Below are 20654 nucleotides of genomic sequence, written 5' to 3'. Positions count from 1 at the left end.
CCGCCGGGGTAGTGTGTTGTTGTCGAGGGCGACAGGCGAGGCGAGCGACACACTCGCGCTCCGTCAACCGTCTGTCTTTAATGAGAGACACAGAAAGGCCCAGGGGACAGAGACCTGACTCTCTTTCTCTCTCAAACACACACACTAACACATACAGTATAATTTGTGAGCATAAGAAAAAAAAAAAAAAAAAAAAAGTTATGTGTTCCAAGAAAAGGGTAATTACAATACCACACAACTTTGCAGCCTTTGTTTACTGCTGAAAACAATATGCAAAAGAGAGGGGAAGAATGAGATGAGCATGAAGGTCTGGACGAAGAGGTGAGAAAGAGTAAGTGAGAGTGAAAAAAAAAAGAGAGAGAGAGAAAGAAAAAATGGGCTGTGTGTCCTGGTCTCCCCTCTCCCTCTGGTGTTCACCTGGTTACTCATCCATTACACAGAGCACAGTACATGACTGACGGAGAGAGAGCAAGAGAGAGAGGGTGAGAAAATGAAAGAGAGAGAGAGGGGAAAGAGAGAGCGAGGTGGGGGAGACAGAGGCAGGCTCTTACATACACACAGCGTTTTCCATTCTATGGCATTAGTGTAAATGGCCAAGGTAATGAACGTTGCGGTGGGATAATTGTCATTGATGGTCATTAGATTCACCCTTCAGTGCCAACACACACACACACACACACACACACACACACACACACACACACACACACACACACACACACACACACACACACACACACACACACACACACACCTGGAATATGCAGCATGGCAGAGACATAACTAAGCTGTAATTGCTGAAGTGTATCAATTAATGTGAACAGCAGCGTGTGCTGACCCCTGGTCACTCATTACTACTGAGAGAGAGAAAGTAGGGGGGGTGAGGGGGGTAGAAAGGTAATAAAAAGTGGGGGAGCTTACTTTTGTTTTAAATGTGCTTGGTGCTTCATCGTGTTTACATTAGGTAGTAATTGTTCTGACTGCAGGCTGCAGCCCCCACACACACATACACACACTCTCTATGATTGCAGTGGCTCAGCCAATAGCATGAAGATGATTGAATTCAGAGCTTTCTTATTCCTGCAATACTTCATTCTCCTCTATTTATTACTGTATATTTGTCTCCATATCTGTATTATTTAACTGTCTAATTGCTTTTAGTATTGATTTATCTGCAGGTCCTATAATAAGTTGGATTTCTAGGTTTCAATCAATGTGTTTAACTACATAACCCATGTGTACCTTCATCACATACCGTGTGTGTTCTAGTTAGTCCCAGTACCTGGTGCTCCTGTGTCAAAGGGACTATATGGCCAAAAGTATGTGGACACACACCACTGTGTACCTGGTATTAGGGTGTTCTACATGGTTTGAGCTTGGCCCCTCAGTTCCAATTTAGGGAAATCTTAATGCTTCAGCAAACAATGATATTTTATATAATAATGCGCTTCCAACTTCAAGGAAACATTTTTGAAAGACCCTTTCCAGTCTCGGTATGACAATGCTTCTGTGCACAAACCACGGCCTATAAAGAAATAGTTTTCAGAGTTTGATGAGGATGGCTTGCACAGAGCCCTGAACTCAACCCCATTTAGCACCTGTGGGATGAATTGGGAACCCGACAAAGCCAGGCCATACTGCCGCACATCAGACCGTGACCTCAATAATGCTGTGATGTTGTAGCAGCATATTAGATACCATGATTTCAAAAATTTGATGTTCAACAATCAAATATGTGTGTAACGTTCAGGTATCCAAAAAAAAATGTGTCAATATACTTTTGGCAATGAAGTGCATTTCCTGTGATGAAGGGAAGTTTGGTGCTCTTTGTAAATGTGCAGAGCCTTCTTCTCTTTTTTGAACTACAACCTAATAAAACAGGATGCTGTAGGCTACTCACGTCAAAGAAGTGTCCCGTCATGCTGCAGCGATGACACTGTTTGTGCCAGTACGCTCTCTCGCTGCAAGACCCAAACAGGTGACCGGGCAGGCCACAGTTGTTGCAGTGCTTATTGGGACATTCACTGACCACGTGGCCTGGGGTGCCGCAAAGGAAGCAGGGCAACAACTTCTGCACACGCACAAACACATACATAGACACACATAGGTTAGTAGTTGCACATACTTGTGCTCATTGTATATAAGGTGCACATGTGAGCGTGCACTGAGTGGAACTGACTTTGGGCTCGGGGCAGGTCTTGGAGAGATGTCCGGTCTTGTTGCAGTTTCTACACTGGACATTCTTGCCAGTGTAGTATCTGTTTGACACCCGTGGGACCACTATCCTGGCACCCTTGTCTTTGTTATATATCTGAGCCTGAAACAGATGGTGAATTTTATCATTGACATCATGTTGTTGGTGTAAGGCTGAATGGACTAACCTGGATCTTAGTCCATAAATATTATCTTACAACACATTGCGAGTGACAAAAATGGGTTCATTCTGTGAGATAAGACGATGCAATAATGAGCGAAATATTCTTAAAAAAATAAAAAAATAAAAAAATCACACATTACTTTTTAATTATTACTTTGGCTCCTAATTAACCAGACATTAGCGATCCACACAACTTGAGAATTGCAATATACATTTTTGAGACAAAAATGTTACATTTTTACATTACAAACATTACAAGCACAAACTATTTTGTAAAATGACTTCAGAAGACAGAAGAGGCTGAATGTCAGAATACAAAGCTGCTGATTGCCACATACCTCTCTGTCTTTGTCAGAAACCACCCAGCTGCTCTCTTCTTCTTCTTCAGCATCTGGCAGGACAGAAAAAATGCATTTTAAAACATTGCAAATGCTATCGCTAAAGTCTTGGCTCTTATTTTCAATAGTTATAATAATATATATATATATTTATTTAAGTACAATATTGAGTATCTTTAAATTTTGATTGTAGTCCTATTAAGAAATATTATGATGTTATTAGATATTTAATATTTGGCAAAATGCAGCTTTGTTGAAAACAAAAATCTTTAGGCTCAAGGATTCTTATCAACCTGTATAAAACACAGGGAAAACATAACTCAGAAAATTATCAAAACTGGAAGATTTTAAATTAGTAGAAGATTAGAGTTCGGTATCAAGAACCTTTTCCAAATTGGACCTGTATATAAACCAAAGTTTGGACTACGCTTCTCTAATACTGGATACACATGCATCAGTTCATGGAGACCAGAGTTACACTCAAACATGTGGCTAAGTATGACAAATGTCTCTTTATGGCAGAAAAAACCTTAATCTATTTTTTTTTCTTACTTTAACAACATGACAAGAAATGAAACCAAGATTCAATAAGAACCAGACTTGATAAATTCTTGACGATATCCAGCCCTATTAAGAACTCTAAACCCTGAGGAGTAAGTTTAGTTTCCTGTAAGAGAAGGACACACACATACACACACTGAAACTGACACAGTGGCAGCCCAGCACATCTGTATGAGAGTGGCACTAACAGCACCCTGAGGGAGACCACTGTATTCTCCGCAGGCCCACAGAACTGTAACTGACATCCAGAAATCGTAACGTACACACAAACACACACACGCACACGCACAGAAACAAACGGACACATGTACTCAGCATAAATTATGTGGTGATAGCAATGACCCACACAGGCTCACATGCTTTCACAAACACATACAGACACAACCACGCATCGACCCCCGCGATTAGCTGGTTGACAGTCTTTAGCCTTTGGACAAACATACAGCCTTGAGCCATAATCAAATATTACACTCTCCTTTGCACCTCTCTCTCTCCTCCTTTTTCTGACTCTCTCTATCCAGCCCCTTATCGCTATTCTGCTCAGCCCTCCTTCCTTTCCTTTCGCTTACACTCTCTCTCCCTCACTCTCCTTGTTTTCTACCCCCCCCCCCCTCACCGCGGGGCTGCGGCGGCTGCAGAGGGAGGTTATCACCTCTCTTCCCTGTCAAACAAATTAAAATGGCTGCTGTTTGGATGGGGCTTCTTTCTGCCATGACCTTCACCTCCAAAAAACACACACAAATGCAAGGAAGTCAGCGGCGCTGTCGTATGACAAAGCTTGTGACTCCTATTTTGGCGAATTTTACCTTTAATATCAATTGAGGGTCCTCTCTTGTTTATTTAACTTTTTCAGATGAAATCCAGTTCCTGAAGCATGTATATGTTGGAGATACACGCACCAGAATTTATGCTGAGCACTAAAGATTTTAGATTGTTATATCAGTATCTACTCACTGTCCAAGATGGAAATCAATTCACCAAGATTTTACGTTATGATGCTATCATGTGGCACTCATTTTGAAGTTGATCCATTCAAGCTGTGACTATTTGAGTCATAATTCAAATTTTAGTTGAAGGCAGTTTTTTTTCTTCAAGAGTCAAGTCACGATTTCTCCTGGCTCTCAAAATGACTGGGTGGTGACAAAGTCAGTAGTTCACTACTTCTTCAAAAATTCAAGTGCAAATTAATGAATGGTGACTAAGAATGTGTAGTATCTAACCTGAAATCAAACAGCTACAAGCAGTTTTTAAAGAAATTCACAGAAAACAGACGAAGTGCAATTGTCTTTTGCATTTAAGAGAGACAACAAGGGCAAATCATTAAAAAATAAAAGCATTTAGTTAGTTTGCTTCAGTTCATGACTGCATCTAACAATTATTTTTATTACCAATTAATCTGAAGACTGCTTTCTTGATTAGTCATAAAATAACAACAACAAAAAAAAAAAAATGCCCATCACAATCCAGGATCCGGGATGACATCTTAACATGTGTTGTTTTAGCTGACCTACAGACGAAAAGCCAAAGATATTCAATCTACTGAATCTGATATAAAGATGGAGAAACGCAGGAAATCCTCACATCTGAGCTGGTACAAAAGCTAATGTTTGGCATTTTTGAAAATTGAGTCAAACGATTAATCTGTCATCAAAAGTTAATCAACAATCAACTTATTGTTGGAGCTCTTCTTCAGTTAAATAACCCTTTGGCTAACCCTTTGAAAAGAGCGAGACAGCATAAACTAGTGATACGTCTTCTAAATAGTTGTAATTCGATGTTTTTGAGAGTGATCTGCTGCAGCTGTTCGAATGGCTCGGCTAGTTTAAGTTTATCTTGATAAGCTTCCAAAACAGAGCAAATGCAAATCTTCATGCCATAAATAAATTATTCATTTAAAATACATATACCTGATATTTAAATGTATTAGAAACTAGAGTACAACTACAAAAGATGGTTGAATAAGTGATTATTGTTGTGATCCACTTATGGCTTGTACTTGTTTAGAGAGTTTCATGTCATTATTTTCAATAGGATACTTTCCCATATGTTTCTGTCAGTGCTCACACCTCACTGATGCTTTTAAATTTACTGTGTGGTGTCAGCAAGGGATCAGTGCAACACAGACAGGCCTTGTATATGCATGTGTGTTGTTTCTCACTGTCACGCTAGAGTAAGAGTTATTCTGGTGTTGTTAGTCTTGGTTAGTTTTGTTTTGTAAAGAGTGAACGAAGAACTGTGAACAGACTGGGGGGCCTCAGTATGACGTGTGTGTGTCTGTGTGTATGTGTGTGTGTGTGTGCATGCGTAGTTGGTGTTAGACAACAACCAGCACCCAGTCAATGGGCAGCTTGGAAAAAAAAAGACAGGGGTGAAAGAGGTGTGTGTGTGTGTGTGTGTGTGTGTGTGTGTGTGTGTGTGTGTGAGTAAGCGTTAGTGACTCAACGAAAGTCATTCCCAAAGCGTCTCCCGGGGGGACTCCCCAAATAAAGAGCAGGAAGCTTTCCCTTAATCTAAGGGCCCCCCATCTTACCAACACACACACGGATAAAGGGTGAAGCTCTTTGTCACGGCCGAGGAATCAAACACATGGGTGGGTGTTGGGGGGGGAGCTGGTGGTGGGGGAGAGGATGGAGGAGGAAAAGAGGAGAGGGTGGGTGGGGGACTGTTGTCTGTACACTGGGTGAAAATATGCTAATCAACTTTGAGGCCCTGTTCAAAACCAAACCATCAGAGCCACTCACTCCATCGTGGCCCAACAGATCTGAAGGAGTCTGGAGCTGAATAAGCAGATGGCAGCGGCTTCACTGAGCAGCTGAACGGACTCGAGAGAGAGAGCGAGAGAGAGAGAGAAAGAGAGAGAAGGAGAGAGAGAGAGAGAGAGAGAGAGAGAGAGAGAGAGAGAGAGAGAGAGAGAGAAAGAGGCCGTCGCCATGTTGACTGCAACTGTACAATTTCAATAGATCCAATGGCGATGTATTCCTTACAGCCAGCTTGGAGGTCAGAGACCCTACAAAGAGGAATGGATGCGATGCCTGAGTAGGATGACATTTAATAGTTATGATGGATAACAGGGAAGTCCCAGTCTCAAACTGTGTCCAAGTCATCTGCTGGAAATCAGAGTAAATATTCCTTAGCATTTCCAGTTCTCCTGGTTCAACTGATTTTGATTCTACGGGACAACTCGTACATTATCACATCACTCCGTCGTCGGGGGAAATTCAACACAGTGGCGTGGAAGAGGGGGAAATAGAGAAACAGAGGGAGGGAAGGATCAGGGGAGAAAAGGCGACAGATGCTACCTGTCAGTCTCATAGGTACCCTGATTACTAGGAGATGAGGAGGAGAGGGGAGGAGGCTGCGTGCCAGTTCATCAGAGCTGGCAGAACACAACAAAACAGAGGAATTGTGTGTGTGTTTGTGTTTGTGTTTGTGTGTGTGTGTGTGTGTGTGTGTAAGGTGTGAGGGGGAGCCCGTATGTGTGTGTGAATGCTTTGAATCTGTCCCTTGTACCAGTGAGAACAGAACGGAAGTGTACGTGTGGCTAATGAACCATGAACACCCGGTTCTCCTGGGGTGACACACACACACACACACACACACACACACACACACACACACACACACACACACGCAGTGGAAATATTAGAGGACCACAAGAGCATCCTTCTCTCGGGACAAGGTCCAGACAGGGTGGTTTAAGTCTGATAACCCAAGGACGAGATTGAGAACATCAAGACACACACCCATCCTTCTATGTGGCAGTCTCTCCTGACAATAACCCGCAAGTGTAGATATTAACCAGTTTCCTAAGACGTGTGTGTGTCATCTACAAGCTGTTCTCCCCTCTGTCTCAGCAACATCAAAGCCTTTGACTGGCCCGCCTTTCCCCTATCCTTCTTTCCCAGTCCCGACACTTAAACAGGCATCCCAAGCCAGCCCGCCCATTGTACCACGCTGTTGACCAGGCCCATTAACACACCAACCAGTACGTACACACACACACACACACACACACACACACACACACACACACACACACACACACACACACACACACACACACACACACACACACACACACACACACACGCGCACACACACACATACAGGTGCGTGCACACGCACGCACACGCACACACACACACAAGAAATGGGAGTGAAAGAGAGGCCTTGCCCCCCAAATAGAGGTTATGTTTGATACTGAAGCGACAGGGCCGGATTAGCAAAACTATACATGACAATGGTGAGGGTGGGCGGGAGTGTGTGTGTGTGTGTGTGTGCGCGCGCACGAAAGAAAAAGTGCTTCCTTTGTGACATCACCCTTGCCCCTACAGCCCTGCCCTCTGCAAGGTTAAACACACCAAAAGGTTGGCTAAGTCAGACACACACACAGACACGCACAGACGTAGCTTTTCTGCAACTCTGCTCTTTTGTGTGACATAAAAGTCTGGCCGAGGATGTAAAACACAATAGCAAAGAGAGCAAGAGAACAAGTGAGATGAACAAGAACAGTGAGAGGAAGAGAGGGTGGGGTGGGATGGGTGGGTGGTGGTGGAGGTGGTGGTGGTGGTGGTGGGGCGGGGTGAAAATGCATGGGCATGGGCTGTGGAGCACATTACGACACAACAAAAGAGAAGCTGGCTGAGTCTGAAGCCCACCGGACAGCAAACAGCATCCAGGTAGAGGAGGACAAAGTGTTTGTGGAAATAATGCTGGAAGACAGTGGAGCAAATTAGGCAGAGAGGATGAAATGATATGCAGAGCAAGAAGGAGAGAGACTCTGTCTGTGTGCATGCGAGTGTGTGTAGATGTTTGCCATGCAGGGGATAGATCAATAGCTGTACAGGCCTATTATAGATTAAAGCAGCAGATTTCATTTGGCTTCATTTCATGCTATTTCTTTGCCCATCTCCACTGATCTCTCTGTTAGACACACAGAGGGCGAGCGAGAAAGAGAGTCCAAATGCCCAGGCTCAACTAAAACAAATTTCCAAAGATGTGCTTCATTTACAAGACGGATACAGTCCAACTGTCTGGAATAATGGAAAAACACTTTCAAGGCCTTTGGGTGTTAAAAAAAACAACTTAAAAGATACTGACATGAATTGTTTCACGGCCCAAACAACCACCTCTCTCCATCAGCTTCTTACTATGAGCGCCACGGTTACTATATGAACAAAAAGACATTACAACAGTTAAACTGAGACATTTCTGTCTGTGCCCCTCTCACGGGTTTATAGTGGGATATTTAACAGTTCATTCATTCATTCATTCATTCATTCATTCATTATACTGCTGCTCCTTTTAGGATTGCAGGATATTTAACAGTTATTAAATGTTAAACTATTTGTTGATTATACATAAGGATGTTTACTTTCCGAACGCTGTTACGTTTATTGTAGAATATTTTAAAGTTATAGAGGAATACTTTACAAAAGTCCATACTTATGTCAACTGGTACCGCAAAGTTTGAGGTCCAAACCTGACCAGAGACTCAAGCTTGTATTTTTCCTTTATTATGTCTATTACTGAAATGAGCATTGCCTATCTGCAGTACCTGTAAGACGTCTCACTCAAGGGCACACAATTCTAGTTTTTAGTTTTGTTCATTAAACATTATGAGAAGGATACAACCATAAAACTGTCAAGGATAACACACACTGGTGTGGTTCTTGAACCACATGCAAGAGAAGTCCAGGTGTTCGGGTGACATCGTATTACCTCCAAAACATCCTCAACATCCTCATTCAAGTCAAACATCCAAAAAGGCAAATAATAATATGTTATGTTCAAATAAATAAAACTAAGATGGTAAGCCTTAGTTTGTCCTTTTTAAAGTTGTGGTGGTTATTTAGTATTTTAATTTACAAAGATAACTTCCAACTCCTGGCACCACAGAGCCTAGAAAAAAAGTAATTATGTGGTACTGAACCTCATCAAGCACAGACAGAGAAAGAGACAAATTTCTCAACAAATTACATCCGAAAATTACCAAAGCTATACCCAGCCCACGCCCGACAACATCTGGTTGGGTAGCAAAGCTCTATTTCTTCGCTGGAAATCTTTCTTGATAACAATCCAAGAAGTGTTCCTGAACATACCCTCGACATAACAGACTAACATACTGTATACATCAGAGGAAATCTTTTAAAGGAGGAACAAAAAGACGTTTTGTGATTAGTAATTTTAGTCATTTATGCTTGCAGCTTAGTGAAAACGCTAAATACAAGCAGATACCATCACCCTGGTCCCTGTTGAATCTGCCTTGTGTTCGGCCATCACATATTTCATCACAGCCCGTCTCTCGTTATGCACCCCCCCACCCCACCCCCCACCCCCCACCCCCTTGACATGTTGAGTGCTCACCCCTGCCAGCCCGTGCCACCTCCTCCCTTCCCCTTCACCCCCTTCCACGCCATGTTGGCAGCCAGGGCAGGGCAGGTGGCCAAACCTGTCAGTCAAAGCACCGTCGCCACGCGGCAACACCACAGACACCAATTACCACACAGCAGGGGCGCGGCCTGGCAACCGCATGGCAACCACATGGTCCAATCAGGGTACACAACAACAGGGACCAGAGAAGGCCAAGAAAAGTGAGCGATGTTGTGTGTGTGTGTGTGTGTGTGTGTGTGTGTGTGTGTGTGTGTGTGTGTGTGTGTGTGTGTGCGCAGCGGAACCATGTTCAAGTTATTCAAAACCAAGCCAGCGCATGTCTGCGGGTTTGACAAAAGACAGGTAGTCATTGTGTCTTTTTAATATCCGTTAGTCGTCTATTTAGTGTAGATTTTCAATTCAAAGGCAAAAATTTATCTTCGTTTATCTGTTGATAATCACAGTGGTTCTAATTAAACACACAGTCCTGACTCATGACCAGTTCTGCTGGTCTCACCAATCATGCATCAATGTTCAAAAAGACAATGAATTAAAATTTGCCCCAAAACATGCTTGGATGGTTTGTGCCTATGACACATCACAGGAGAATAGAAAATGCAACATCTCACAAGATTTTTCCCCACTAACAAAAATGAGAGTTTGCTAGTCATATTGATCAAAGGATGACTCGGTATCAAATTATAACAGTGACTCAGACTTTGACTTTAATAGCTTTGAACATGGAATTAAGCTGGTTATAAAAGCTGATTTGGGGATGTGAATTAAAGGCTTTTTGGTCATTTACAGCAGTAACCTGCCTTTTGGAATGGATATTTCCTGGATGCAAAGTTGATATATCACACTCCAAAACATTTTTAAAAAATTTACAAAATACTGGAACAACTACTTGATGATTTGATTAGACGATCAAAATACAGTGAACTGTTTTAACCATCAATTAATCATTTATGTAATTTTTTAAGCAAAAATGGCAAATACTGCCTAGCCCAGGCTTCTAAATTGCGAGGATTTTGTTGGTTTTGTTTGTCATATGTGATGTCAACTGAATATCTCTGGATTAAAAACTACTTTATGACACTTTATACACCAAATGATAATGGAAATAATTGTTAGTTACAATCCTAATTTAAAGTTGAACCATTTTACCTGTGAACTGAATGTTTTTACACAGTACATTTTATACAGTCCTCCCCGTGAGAAAAAATTATACTGTTGTATCAGTGGCACCATATGTTTTATTCAATATGTCTATTTGAAGCAAAGGTCTGTACAGAGTTTTAACTCAACAAAGTACAATAGCAGAGCAGCCTACCAGTCAACAAGTGTTGGCATTTTATGGCCAAAGTCATACTCGTGTTCGCCAACAAATAAATATCGCTGATAACACTGACCAAATTATTCCGCGTGTCCCTTTTGTCTTCTGTGGCAAAACACTAACACATCAGCACACAACGTCTGTAAGGGGCAAATATATTTTAATAAAACCAGTGAGTTGCAACCTCAATTTCATTTTGATGAATTTCCTCCTGCGGGAGTGAGCCAGGCAGTGGGCGGGAGGGCGGAAAGGCGGGAGAGCGGGAGAGGGAAGTGAGGTGATGGGGGCTGGGAGGCAGATAGAATTTTCATGATTGTTATTTTTGTTATTATACAGAGAGAGAAAGGGGGGGAGTGAGGGGGTAGATAAACGGCGTTGGTTTATCTGAGGCATTTTGTGGAGCGCTCCATTATCGGGCAGGTTGGGCACGTCGAGGGGGTTATTTTTCCGAGGGATCTTTGGCCCCGGTAATTAAGCTCCATTCACCAGGCCCTGTTCCCCAAATTAAAAATTTGTCATTAAGTGGAATTTACCATAATGCCTTTTTATCTGCCGGCGCTTCAGCATGCATGCGTGCGTGTGTGTGTGTGTGTGTGTGTGTGTGTGTGTGTGTGTGTAGGGTAGGGGTGAAGGAGGGGCAAAAGGAAAGGGCAACCAATGAGGGGGTAACACTGTGGTCACACGCACTTGCAAACACACACATGAACACCATGCACACACACACTCTGAGGAGAAAGGGCAAATTGAAAAACTGAAATAATCCTGGACAGCAGCTCACATTTGCATGAGCAAACACAGTGAGTGCACGCACACACACACACACACACACACACACACACACACACACACACACACACACACACACACACACACACACGTACACACACCCTCAATTTCAATCCACAGCCTTTGGGGTAATTAAATAATGGTGCTTTAAAGTTTTAATTTAGATTTGGCTTTTTCTTTCCTCCTCCTACTGTATGCCACACAGCTCACACACACACATACACACACACAGACACCCCCACCCCTACCCCCACCCCAAACAGTCAGCCACAGTGTGTTCTAGACTTCATCCAGTGAGATAGCCCTCCATGGGCAGGGTACATTGGAGAGAGTGAATGATTGAAGAGCAGAATCTCTGTCTCTATAGGCTTTATAAAACAATACAATTATTAGTCTTTAATTAGAGCAGCCCCTCTGTGGGACAGGGGACAGACAAAGAACAATAGAGGATTAGACGAGGAGCTCCTAATATGGCTCTTTTATCACCTCATTCAAATACAGTTTATAAATGCATCCAGCTGTCCTTTTTACCTGGCAAAGTTGGAAGTTGGTGGCAGATTTGGGACAGAATGGGAACAAAACAATATTAGCCCTTCAGGACAACTACTTATTATTGTTGCTACTAACTCATCCACAGATTATGTCCTTAAATGGTCAATTGTTGGTAACATATGTCAAAAATAATGGGGCGCCCTGGTGGTCTAGGGGTTTAAGGCTCCGACCATGAACCATAACGGCTCCAGTTAGCGTCTGGAACTAGACCTCTGCTGCATGTCGTTCCCAACCTCTCTCATCATTTCCTTCCTGTCATCTCTCTTCTGTCGACTCCCTTGAAAAGGCAAAAGCCTCCCAAAAAAAAATCCTTAAAAAATAACTATCACAAATTCTTATCTTGAATTACCAGAGATGCAAGTTAAGTCTTAAAATCACTTATTTTGTCCGTCAAAAAAACAAAGTATTGTTTTGAAATGAGACAAAGCATGCGAGGTTATCAAAATTTCTGTCGTTAAACATATAGATTAATCAATTCAAAACTATTATTATTTTTGAATGAAAGCCCGACAGTATGATCAATACAGCACAAAAAGTCATAACATAATAAGAGTAGCAGGAAAGAGCATTTTCTGTTCCAGACAATAGGTGGTGTGTGGGAGTGTGTGTCAAACAATGTCAATGTATGAAGCTAAAACCAAAAGGAAGGTGTGTTAACACGTGAGGACAGTGAGAAAACCAGCTACTTGCTAGATGAAGATAGTGAGGGCAGCAAATAAGACCTCTGAAGTCACATGATGGGGATGAAGCTGTAAAGTTGTGAGTTATTCAGCCTTTTTTTGTTCCAGTTCTCTTAAGTGACTAATGATAAGTAATGACACTGTGGGTGTAAAGAATAAACTGCACCCATTAACTCCACACTGTCGATGCTCAATACGAACCGAGAGACTTCCGACTTTGGCCACAGTCCCTCTCCCTCCTCCTCTTGTCACAGATACAGGAATGTCCTTTTGACTCTCAAGATAAACACTAAGTACTCCACATCTCTCTGAATGCAATCGGAGAGTGAAGGTGGGGAAAACTTTTCTACCCCCAGAGGGGGACAGGGGGGATAAGAGGAAGCGCAGAGGAGGAGGAGGAGGGTGAAAAGGAAAGAGGAGGAAGAGAGGAGCAGGAGGGGGGTGGACAGATGGCAGAGGTTATGGCTGGCTGACGGGAGGAGGCTGTTCTGGGTGTTCAGGGTGTGAGTGAGTGAGTGTGTGTGTGTGTGTGTGTGTGTGTGTGTGTAGTGTGTGTGTGTGTGTGTGTGTGTGTGTGAAATGGAAGAAATACCACACTCTTTCCTCACTTCTCCACATACACGGCTCATCCTTAAGAAATTCTCCCATCTCCCTTTTTTCGGTTTTCTTTCCCCGCGTTACCTCAGATTCTTTTCCCTCAATTTCCCATGATTCTTTGTTTATAGACATCAACTGTGCATCAAAATCAATTTCAGTAAATGTCTGACTGACTTTTCCTTTAATATCAAATCCAGTGCTTGGCTCAGTTGACTCCATATTGGCTGGAGATCGTATTCAGTGATGAACTAAATAATTAGGTCTTCCTGCATCTGATTGACAGATAAAACCTGGTTAAGGTAAACTAGAGATAGAGTCTACAACAACATGCTGTCAAAATCTGTAAATGTGTGTGTGTCTCTCCAAAATACTGTGCAGGGGGGAATAGCAGAATGGCAGGGGGAGAGTAGAGAGAGATAGGGGGTCTTATTTACTGTCGTTTAATTTGCTCCCCTCTGCGCCGTCCATCCCTTGGTTTTTCTGACAGGTAATAAAAAGCAGGAGCTTTCCTGACAAGCCCATTTGAATTTGGATTGAATAATATAACTGTAGGGTTTCCCACATAACGCTCTGTCCAAGCGTGCAATGGCGCACAGACACTGGCAGCCCCTCTGCCTGCCAGGGTGTGGGTTTTGTGAGAGTGTGTGTGCATGCATGTGTGTATGTGGTGCCTATCACTGCATGCCCGCACGTACACAAACACACAAAAAGACAGAGGTGCTTACGTCATGGTTGTTAATGCAACAACAATAATGAATTCCTGCAACTAGCCACCATGCCACTCCCATACGCCAATCTCCACATCTCTGCCCCCCCCCCCCCCTTATTCCCTCACCTTGCCTTTTCTACTGCCCAAGATTCCCTTCATCCCCACCTCCTCTTCTTCTTGTCTTACCTCATCCACTACTCATGCTCCCTCCTCCCCTCCCTCCCTCCCTCCTCCCCTCCCTCCCGCTCTCGGTAGCTGCTGAAATCCCATTCCCCGTGGGGCAGGCTAAATTGAATTGGCGTGTTTATATGAACAACAGGGCCGTTGCTTTAATATACCTTAGAGTTTATGCCTAATGCCTCCCTGCTAATACCGCTGGAGCTTGCCGCCCTCACTCAACACACGTTGCTTTTATGGAAGTCATAAAAGAGAGAGAATAGCGAGGGAGGAGAATGGAGAGATACTCTGGGAGTGTGCCTGTGTTTGTAAGCAAGAGGGAGAAAGAGAGGCAGGGGTGAGAAGCCTGTTAATACATCTTAACAAGTTATCTCTGTTTTATCATACCTCTTTAAGATCATCCTACAGTATCCCCTCTCTAGAAACCTGCACACATGCACACACACATATACACACACCACATCCCTCTAGTGTGGATTGTGAATGAAAAGAAAAGAGGAGAGACAGAAAGGGAGGAAGATTTTTTTAGATTAGTGAGTAATGCTGAATAAATATCCGGAGATTTGGTTGAGGGAGTCGGTCATGCTCGTCGACTTGCAAACATCCTCCATTTTCTCTCTGTCTCCCCCCTTCTTTCTTCCTTTTCTTTTTCTCCCCCGTCCCCCTTTCTCTTCTGGCCCTGTGTCAGCCTACAAAAGGGCCACAGTACAAAGGAAAGAAACAGGCTTGAGACACTCAACCCAATTACTATTGATCAGTCTGCACTCAGAGGACAGAAATGCGCTCACCTGCACACGCACACGTTCACAGCCCTACAAGCACACACACACAAATCTGTGGAGATATAAGAAGTCCTCTAAGGTCACGGACAGTTATTTGTTCACAGCTGTTTTTCCTTTTTTTTTTTTCAACATTGACCATGCAGGACTCTTAAATAAAAAAGGAAAATAATGTAAGGCTTTCTATGAGTTTTAACAGCACAAGAGTATGGTTTTATCATTTAGTTTCCATATTTGTGGTGTAAAAAGCATAGTAGTTACACACCGGAAGCATGTTGTTCCACTGGAACTAAATACTGTTATAGTCATTTAGGTTTGTTTTGGTCAGTGTATATAAACAACAGCTTAGCACAAAGAATTTAGACAGAAAGACAAAAAAAAAAAAAGTAACACAAAGGCGACACCAGACAAGAAAATGAAGGCATGTTTCAAGGTGGTGTGGTGTATGTTAGGTGCCACTAAAAAAAAATAATTTGTGTAGCTTGTGAGAATGTCAGACCAGAATGAATGAATAATTTCAGTTCAAAGAATGAACTGAAATGATTGAGTGCTAATACAGTTTTTCTTTTTGTTTACATTGTTACTGTGCATTTCTTAAATCCCAAACTGCTTGTAAGTTTAACACAGATCCTCTTTAACAGAGAGAGATTGTTTTTTTTGTAGACCTAAAATAGAATCTCTTCAGTTTTCCACAATATTTTAGGATATTTTCTTTACTTGTACAATAGCTCTAGGATTTCCTATATCAAAAATGCATTTTTAGAAAAATTTCATCATTAAAGCCTAAATCCCTCAAGGCTAGCTCAAGTTTCCTCATGCAACTACATAGAATACCCTTAGTTTCTTAGTTTCAAATACAATTAAATCTGCTAAAAGGTCGGAAAACTAAACAACAAACAAACCACTTCTACAATCTAGTTTTAATAATAGTTTTATTTGCTGTTACTGACATTTAATATGTTTTAATTCAGTACTCACGTAAATTCAGAAACCCACCTTTGATCAAGACTGCATTCTCGGTAGGATTATTTCAACCAGTTGACTGAATGTAATTAAAATTATAAATTTGGTTTTTAAACAGATTTTTAGATCAACTCCACGGACTCTGTCGAAATTCAAATTTGATTCTGGGGAGACTGTTTCTAAATCCTGTTCTGGCTAAAGTGAATGATGTCAAAATAAAAATTATATATTTTAGAAATAAATTATAAGTTAGATGATAAATACAAGACTAGTAGATAACAGTTTCAATAATCAAAGTAGAAAACTGGAGCCGCAGGAGACCTGAAGAACATTCCAGCTAATCCACAGAAAAAAAAACATGCTCAATCAGTGTGTAAAGACTGCATAAAACCCAAATACTTTCTATTTGAAGATGTCTGACCAAAACCTTTAAAAGTTTGCAGAGCCCTTTTCGTAGGTGCACGCACGCGCGCGCGCTCACAGACACACAAAACTAGTCTCACATTAGGGGTGTGATGAACTCTGTGTGTTGTCTGGAAGCCTGCGCCGAAATATCAATGACTAAACTCCCCAACGAGTTGGTAACTATCTCTTTCACTCTGATTTTATCCTCAATAATTAATTTTCTCTCCCAACGCCGACTTCAGCTTTATCGGTCGCTCGCTGCCAGAATCTCAGCATTCCATTTAACCATAATCCCCCGGATAAAGGGGCGGCCTAGGTGTGCTAATGCACAGGCATGTGTGCATGCAGGAACACGTGCACGAGCAAAGACTTAAACTTCACTCGCCGACACACAATGTTATAAAAAATCAGGTACACAGATGTGCAAGGTGAGCTAGTCATACCAATGTTGGCAATTTCTCCAACATAGGAAACTTACACCAGTGATAATCACCATTTAGCACATGTAAACACATCAAGCTTCTCTGGCAGAAGCCTGAATATGGAGAACGAGGACACGGTGTAACCTCTCAAACAGATCTCAGATACAAGCTGGATTAGCACAGGGAAGCCTATAGCATGAATCCAGACCCTGCGAGCCCGGCATAGCAACAGCCACGTAACCAGGGCTTGGTCTAGTTGCATGGAAGGATGGTTGGGAATGGGAGTGGAGGAATAAAGAAATGGGATGGATGGAGGGAGGGGTGGAGCTGAAGGGTTAGGGGAAGAAAGGTGGAGTGTGGGTATAGATACACGCTCATGATGAATTTCTGGGTCACCTTTAGCCTGTGCTGGTTTTAGAAATCTGCAAGAGATCATGCCGATAAATGACCTTTCCCTTATGTCCACATTAAGATCCTTCACCACTGATCACACAAACATGTGCTTTTTGGAAACATTCAGTTGCTTCAGGCCAAAACTAAGCATGTATGTAGGTTTTACTCTTATTATTAAGTGCCAGGTTTCAAAGGAAATGTGGCCAAAGAAGCAATATCAAATAAGCATGACAATGTACCAGCAGTCAGAACCTTTCGAACACCTTATACGTTTTCACCTTTAGTAATTTTGGTAATACATCCAATGTAAATACGCACAGATTAGTAAATATGAGGAAACGATAGGTTGGAAAACAATTTAAAAAATGGCCCAAATCCTTATGAATATGATTCTTATAAGAACTGATGTTATCACTGCTACATGTTTTTTTAACAGTACCTTATTCAGATATGGCCCTTGTCAGAAGCCAACTGACTGGTGTGATCTGGCATTTGCCTCCCATGACAACTGCTTGAGTATTTAGCACGTTCCACCAAACACCAAACACATAAATCCTGGTATTTAAGGGCCTATTAACTGGCAATCGCTCAGATTCTAATGGGACTCCTAATTAGTGCTTTATTGAAGCAGGTGTGATCGAAAGGTCAAGCAGTTAAGATTACACTACACATTAACAGACAGAGAGTATTAGCATCAATATACAGTGATGAAGGGGGACATGACAGTCGGTACAATCAGAATACAATCAAGAAAACAACAAAAAATGGAAAGAAATCACCAAAGAAGGAAGAGAAAAGATGAAGGGAAAATGGGTGAGATAGAAAGAGAAAGATGGGAAGACGAAGGACGAGCTGGATTGACTGAAATTGTGGTGAGTGCCAGCTAGGCCAGACCAGGCCCAGCTGGTCTCTGTCTGACGAGTGCCTTAATTAAGAGACATGGGGAGAAGCCTTGGAATGGCCACATACACACTGCCAGGAGCCTCTGGAGAGGAAACTGCTAAACAGGCACACTTGTGTGTCTATGTGGTACACTGCCAAACACACACGCCCGCCCGCTCTCTCTCACACACACACACACACACACACACACACACAACCATCCTCTGGGACCTTGTGAAAAACATTGCCTCGCTATTATTAGGCAACCCCTTTGCATACCGGAGTGAGTGTACTAACCCTAAATGTGTGTCTTTGTGTGTTTGGGGTTCTCCCTCTTATCCTGTTGACTGTTAAACTGAACTTCTGATTCCAAAACAGCTCTTAGCCGTGCCGGTGCTGGTGCCCACAGAAGAAGAGCTGAAAAAGGGGGAGAAGAACGACGCGAGTGGAGAAGGGGTGATTTAATGGATCCATGGCTGCCTTTGCTGCCCCCCCCCCCCCCCCCCCCCCCCCCCCCCCCCCCCCCCCCCCCCCCCCCACACACACACAACCCCCGTCACCCATCTCTCTCGCCCCTCTTCCTCCTGTTCCTCATCCCAAAAACGTATTAATATTAATACATATCCCTCCAACCTCTTCTCCTCAACTCCTGCACCCCCTCTCCCAAAAAAAAAAAAAAAAAATATCACCACCCTAGGCTACCAGTTAATAAAGCCCTCTCAACAACCCCTCCCTGCCCAAAAGCTAAAGAAAGACAATAAGGGGAAAGTTCTCCGGCCAAATAAAAGAACAGAAATTAATACAGTCCCACGGGAGCTCCCTCTGTCCCACTGTCACCCCCCACAATAATTTGATTTCCTATTAAGTGATTGCTTAATTATAATGATTATTATTGGTAATTGTAATTGACATTTTTTTCCCTCTGCTAGTCCCCTCTATGTCCCTTCCCATCCGTCCTCCTCTTCAGATCTTCTTAAAAGGACAAGACGTCTGTTGAAAATCAGGCAAAACAGAAATATGACGATATGACATTTAAAATACTGTTATTGTCTCACACGTGCTGTTCACCACTACATACAATCTGGGATTAAGGTGTTGAGCCTTAGATGTTTTATTTAATCATACATGAGTGTGTGTGTGTGTGTGTGTGTGTGTGTGTGTATATGTATTTGTGTAGATGTCTTATCCTGTAGCTTCAGGGCACAATGTCTGCTGCAGGTCTGCAGGAAAAGAGATTCTTGCTCTCAATGGGATACCCTGGTTAAATAAAAGTTAAAGCAGAAGAGTGGGATTCCCTATTCTATCCCGCCGACACACACACACACACACACACACGCACGCACACTGACACGCACACACACTAAAGTACAGTAGGGACCCTCTGGTCTCCAGTTTATTACCCCTTCCTCCAGGCTACAGCTACTGCAAACGGGAGGTTGTGTGCTTTTGCTATGAAAAATAAGAAAATATATATACCTGACACTCTTTCTGACACCTTCGTCAGCATATTTGACATTTAATAACAAAAATCAAAAACCTCAATTCACCAGCGCCACATAAGAAAACCTACTGTGATGAAAACCATTTCATTTAACGTCACATTCTTTCTCTATTCAAAACTAAAGACGGTGAAACTCCGTTCCAGTGGGCCAAGGCACGGTTATTGGGCTCACCTCAGGCGTGGTGAGGCTGACACCGTCCCCCCCTCTCTCTCTCACACACACACACTTTTGTCTTTAGATGCACACACCTTCACACTCCGACACACACAACATCCAACCTCGCATCACACCTTTCCCTTCACTTTCACTCCAAAATTTTTTCTCATTTCCCCCCCAACACAAAATAATAAAACTATCACAGTCCATTACAAATATTTTTGATACAAGTCTCGTCTATCATAATGAATTATCGAATGATTAATGAGAAGAATACTTTTAAATCCAACTTAAATTCCTAATGTCAGTTTCAAGGCAGCTAAGGCTGTAGTGTGGGTGTCTGTAAGTTTAGCCAAAGTGCTTTCTACTAGATTATATACAAATGCTGTCCCTCCCTCACTCTGAAGAACAAACAGTGAGCATTAATACAAATGAGCACCTGCAGCCGCGACCACAGATGTCTGTGGGTATTTTTTAGTCAAAGTTTCCAAGAAAAAAATAGAGAAATTTTCATAGATTATTTTGACAGAGATTACTTTCAGACAGGATGGCTTCTCCCTTCCAGATGCTGATAAATATGGTGTAAATAAATTCTACATATCAGCGCAGAAGAGAGCTAAGACGTTCTGCAGCAGAATCACATCTGAAATTAGAAACTGTCGGCAGC

General features: G+C 42.5%; 1 protein-coding gene across 1 annotated transcript in view; it reads right to left on the bottom strand.

Moving 5' to 3' along the window:
- The window catches only part of zcchc7 (zinc finger CCHC-type containing 7), a gene marked incomplete in the record, with an annotated part of 60086 nt that overhangs the window by 17470 nt on the left and 21962 nt on the right, over nucleotides 1-20654 (bottom strand). Inside the window, 2 exon segments of the mRNA XM_022758505.1 lie at nucleotides 1901-2071; nucleotides 2180-2317. Of these exon segments, the coding sequence (XP_022614226.1) occupies nucleotides 1901-2071; nucleotides 2180-2317 (309 nt within the window).

The sequence above is a fragment of the Seriola dumerili genome, unplaced genomic scaffold (genome assembly GCF_002260705.1).
Source record: "Seriola dumerili isolate Sdu_G_001 unplaced genomic scaffold, Sdu_1.0 BDQW01000301.1, whole genome shotgun sequence".
NCBI lineage: Eukaryota > Metazoa > Chordata > Actinopteri > Carangiformes > Carangidae > Seriola > Seriola dumerili.
This window is presented reverse-complemented; position numbering and strand designations above follow the sequence as displayed.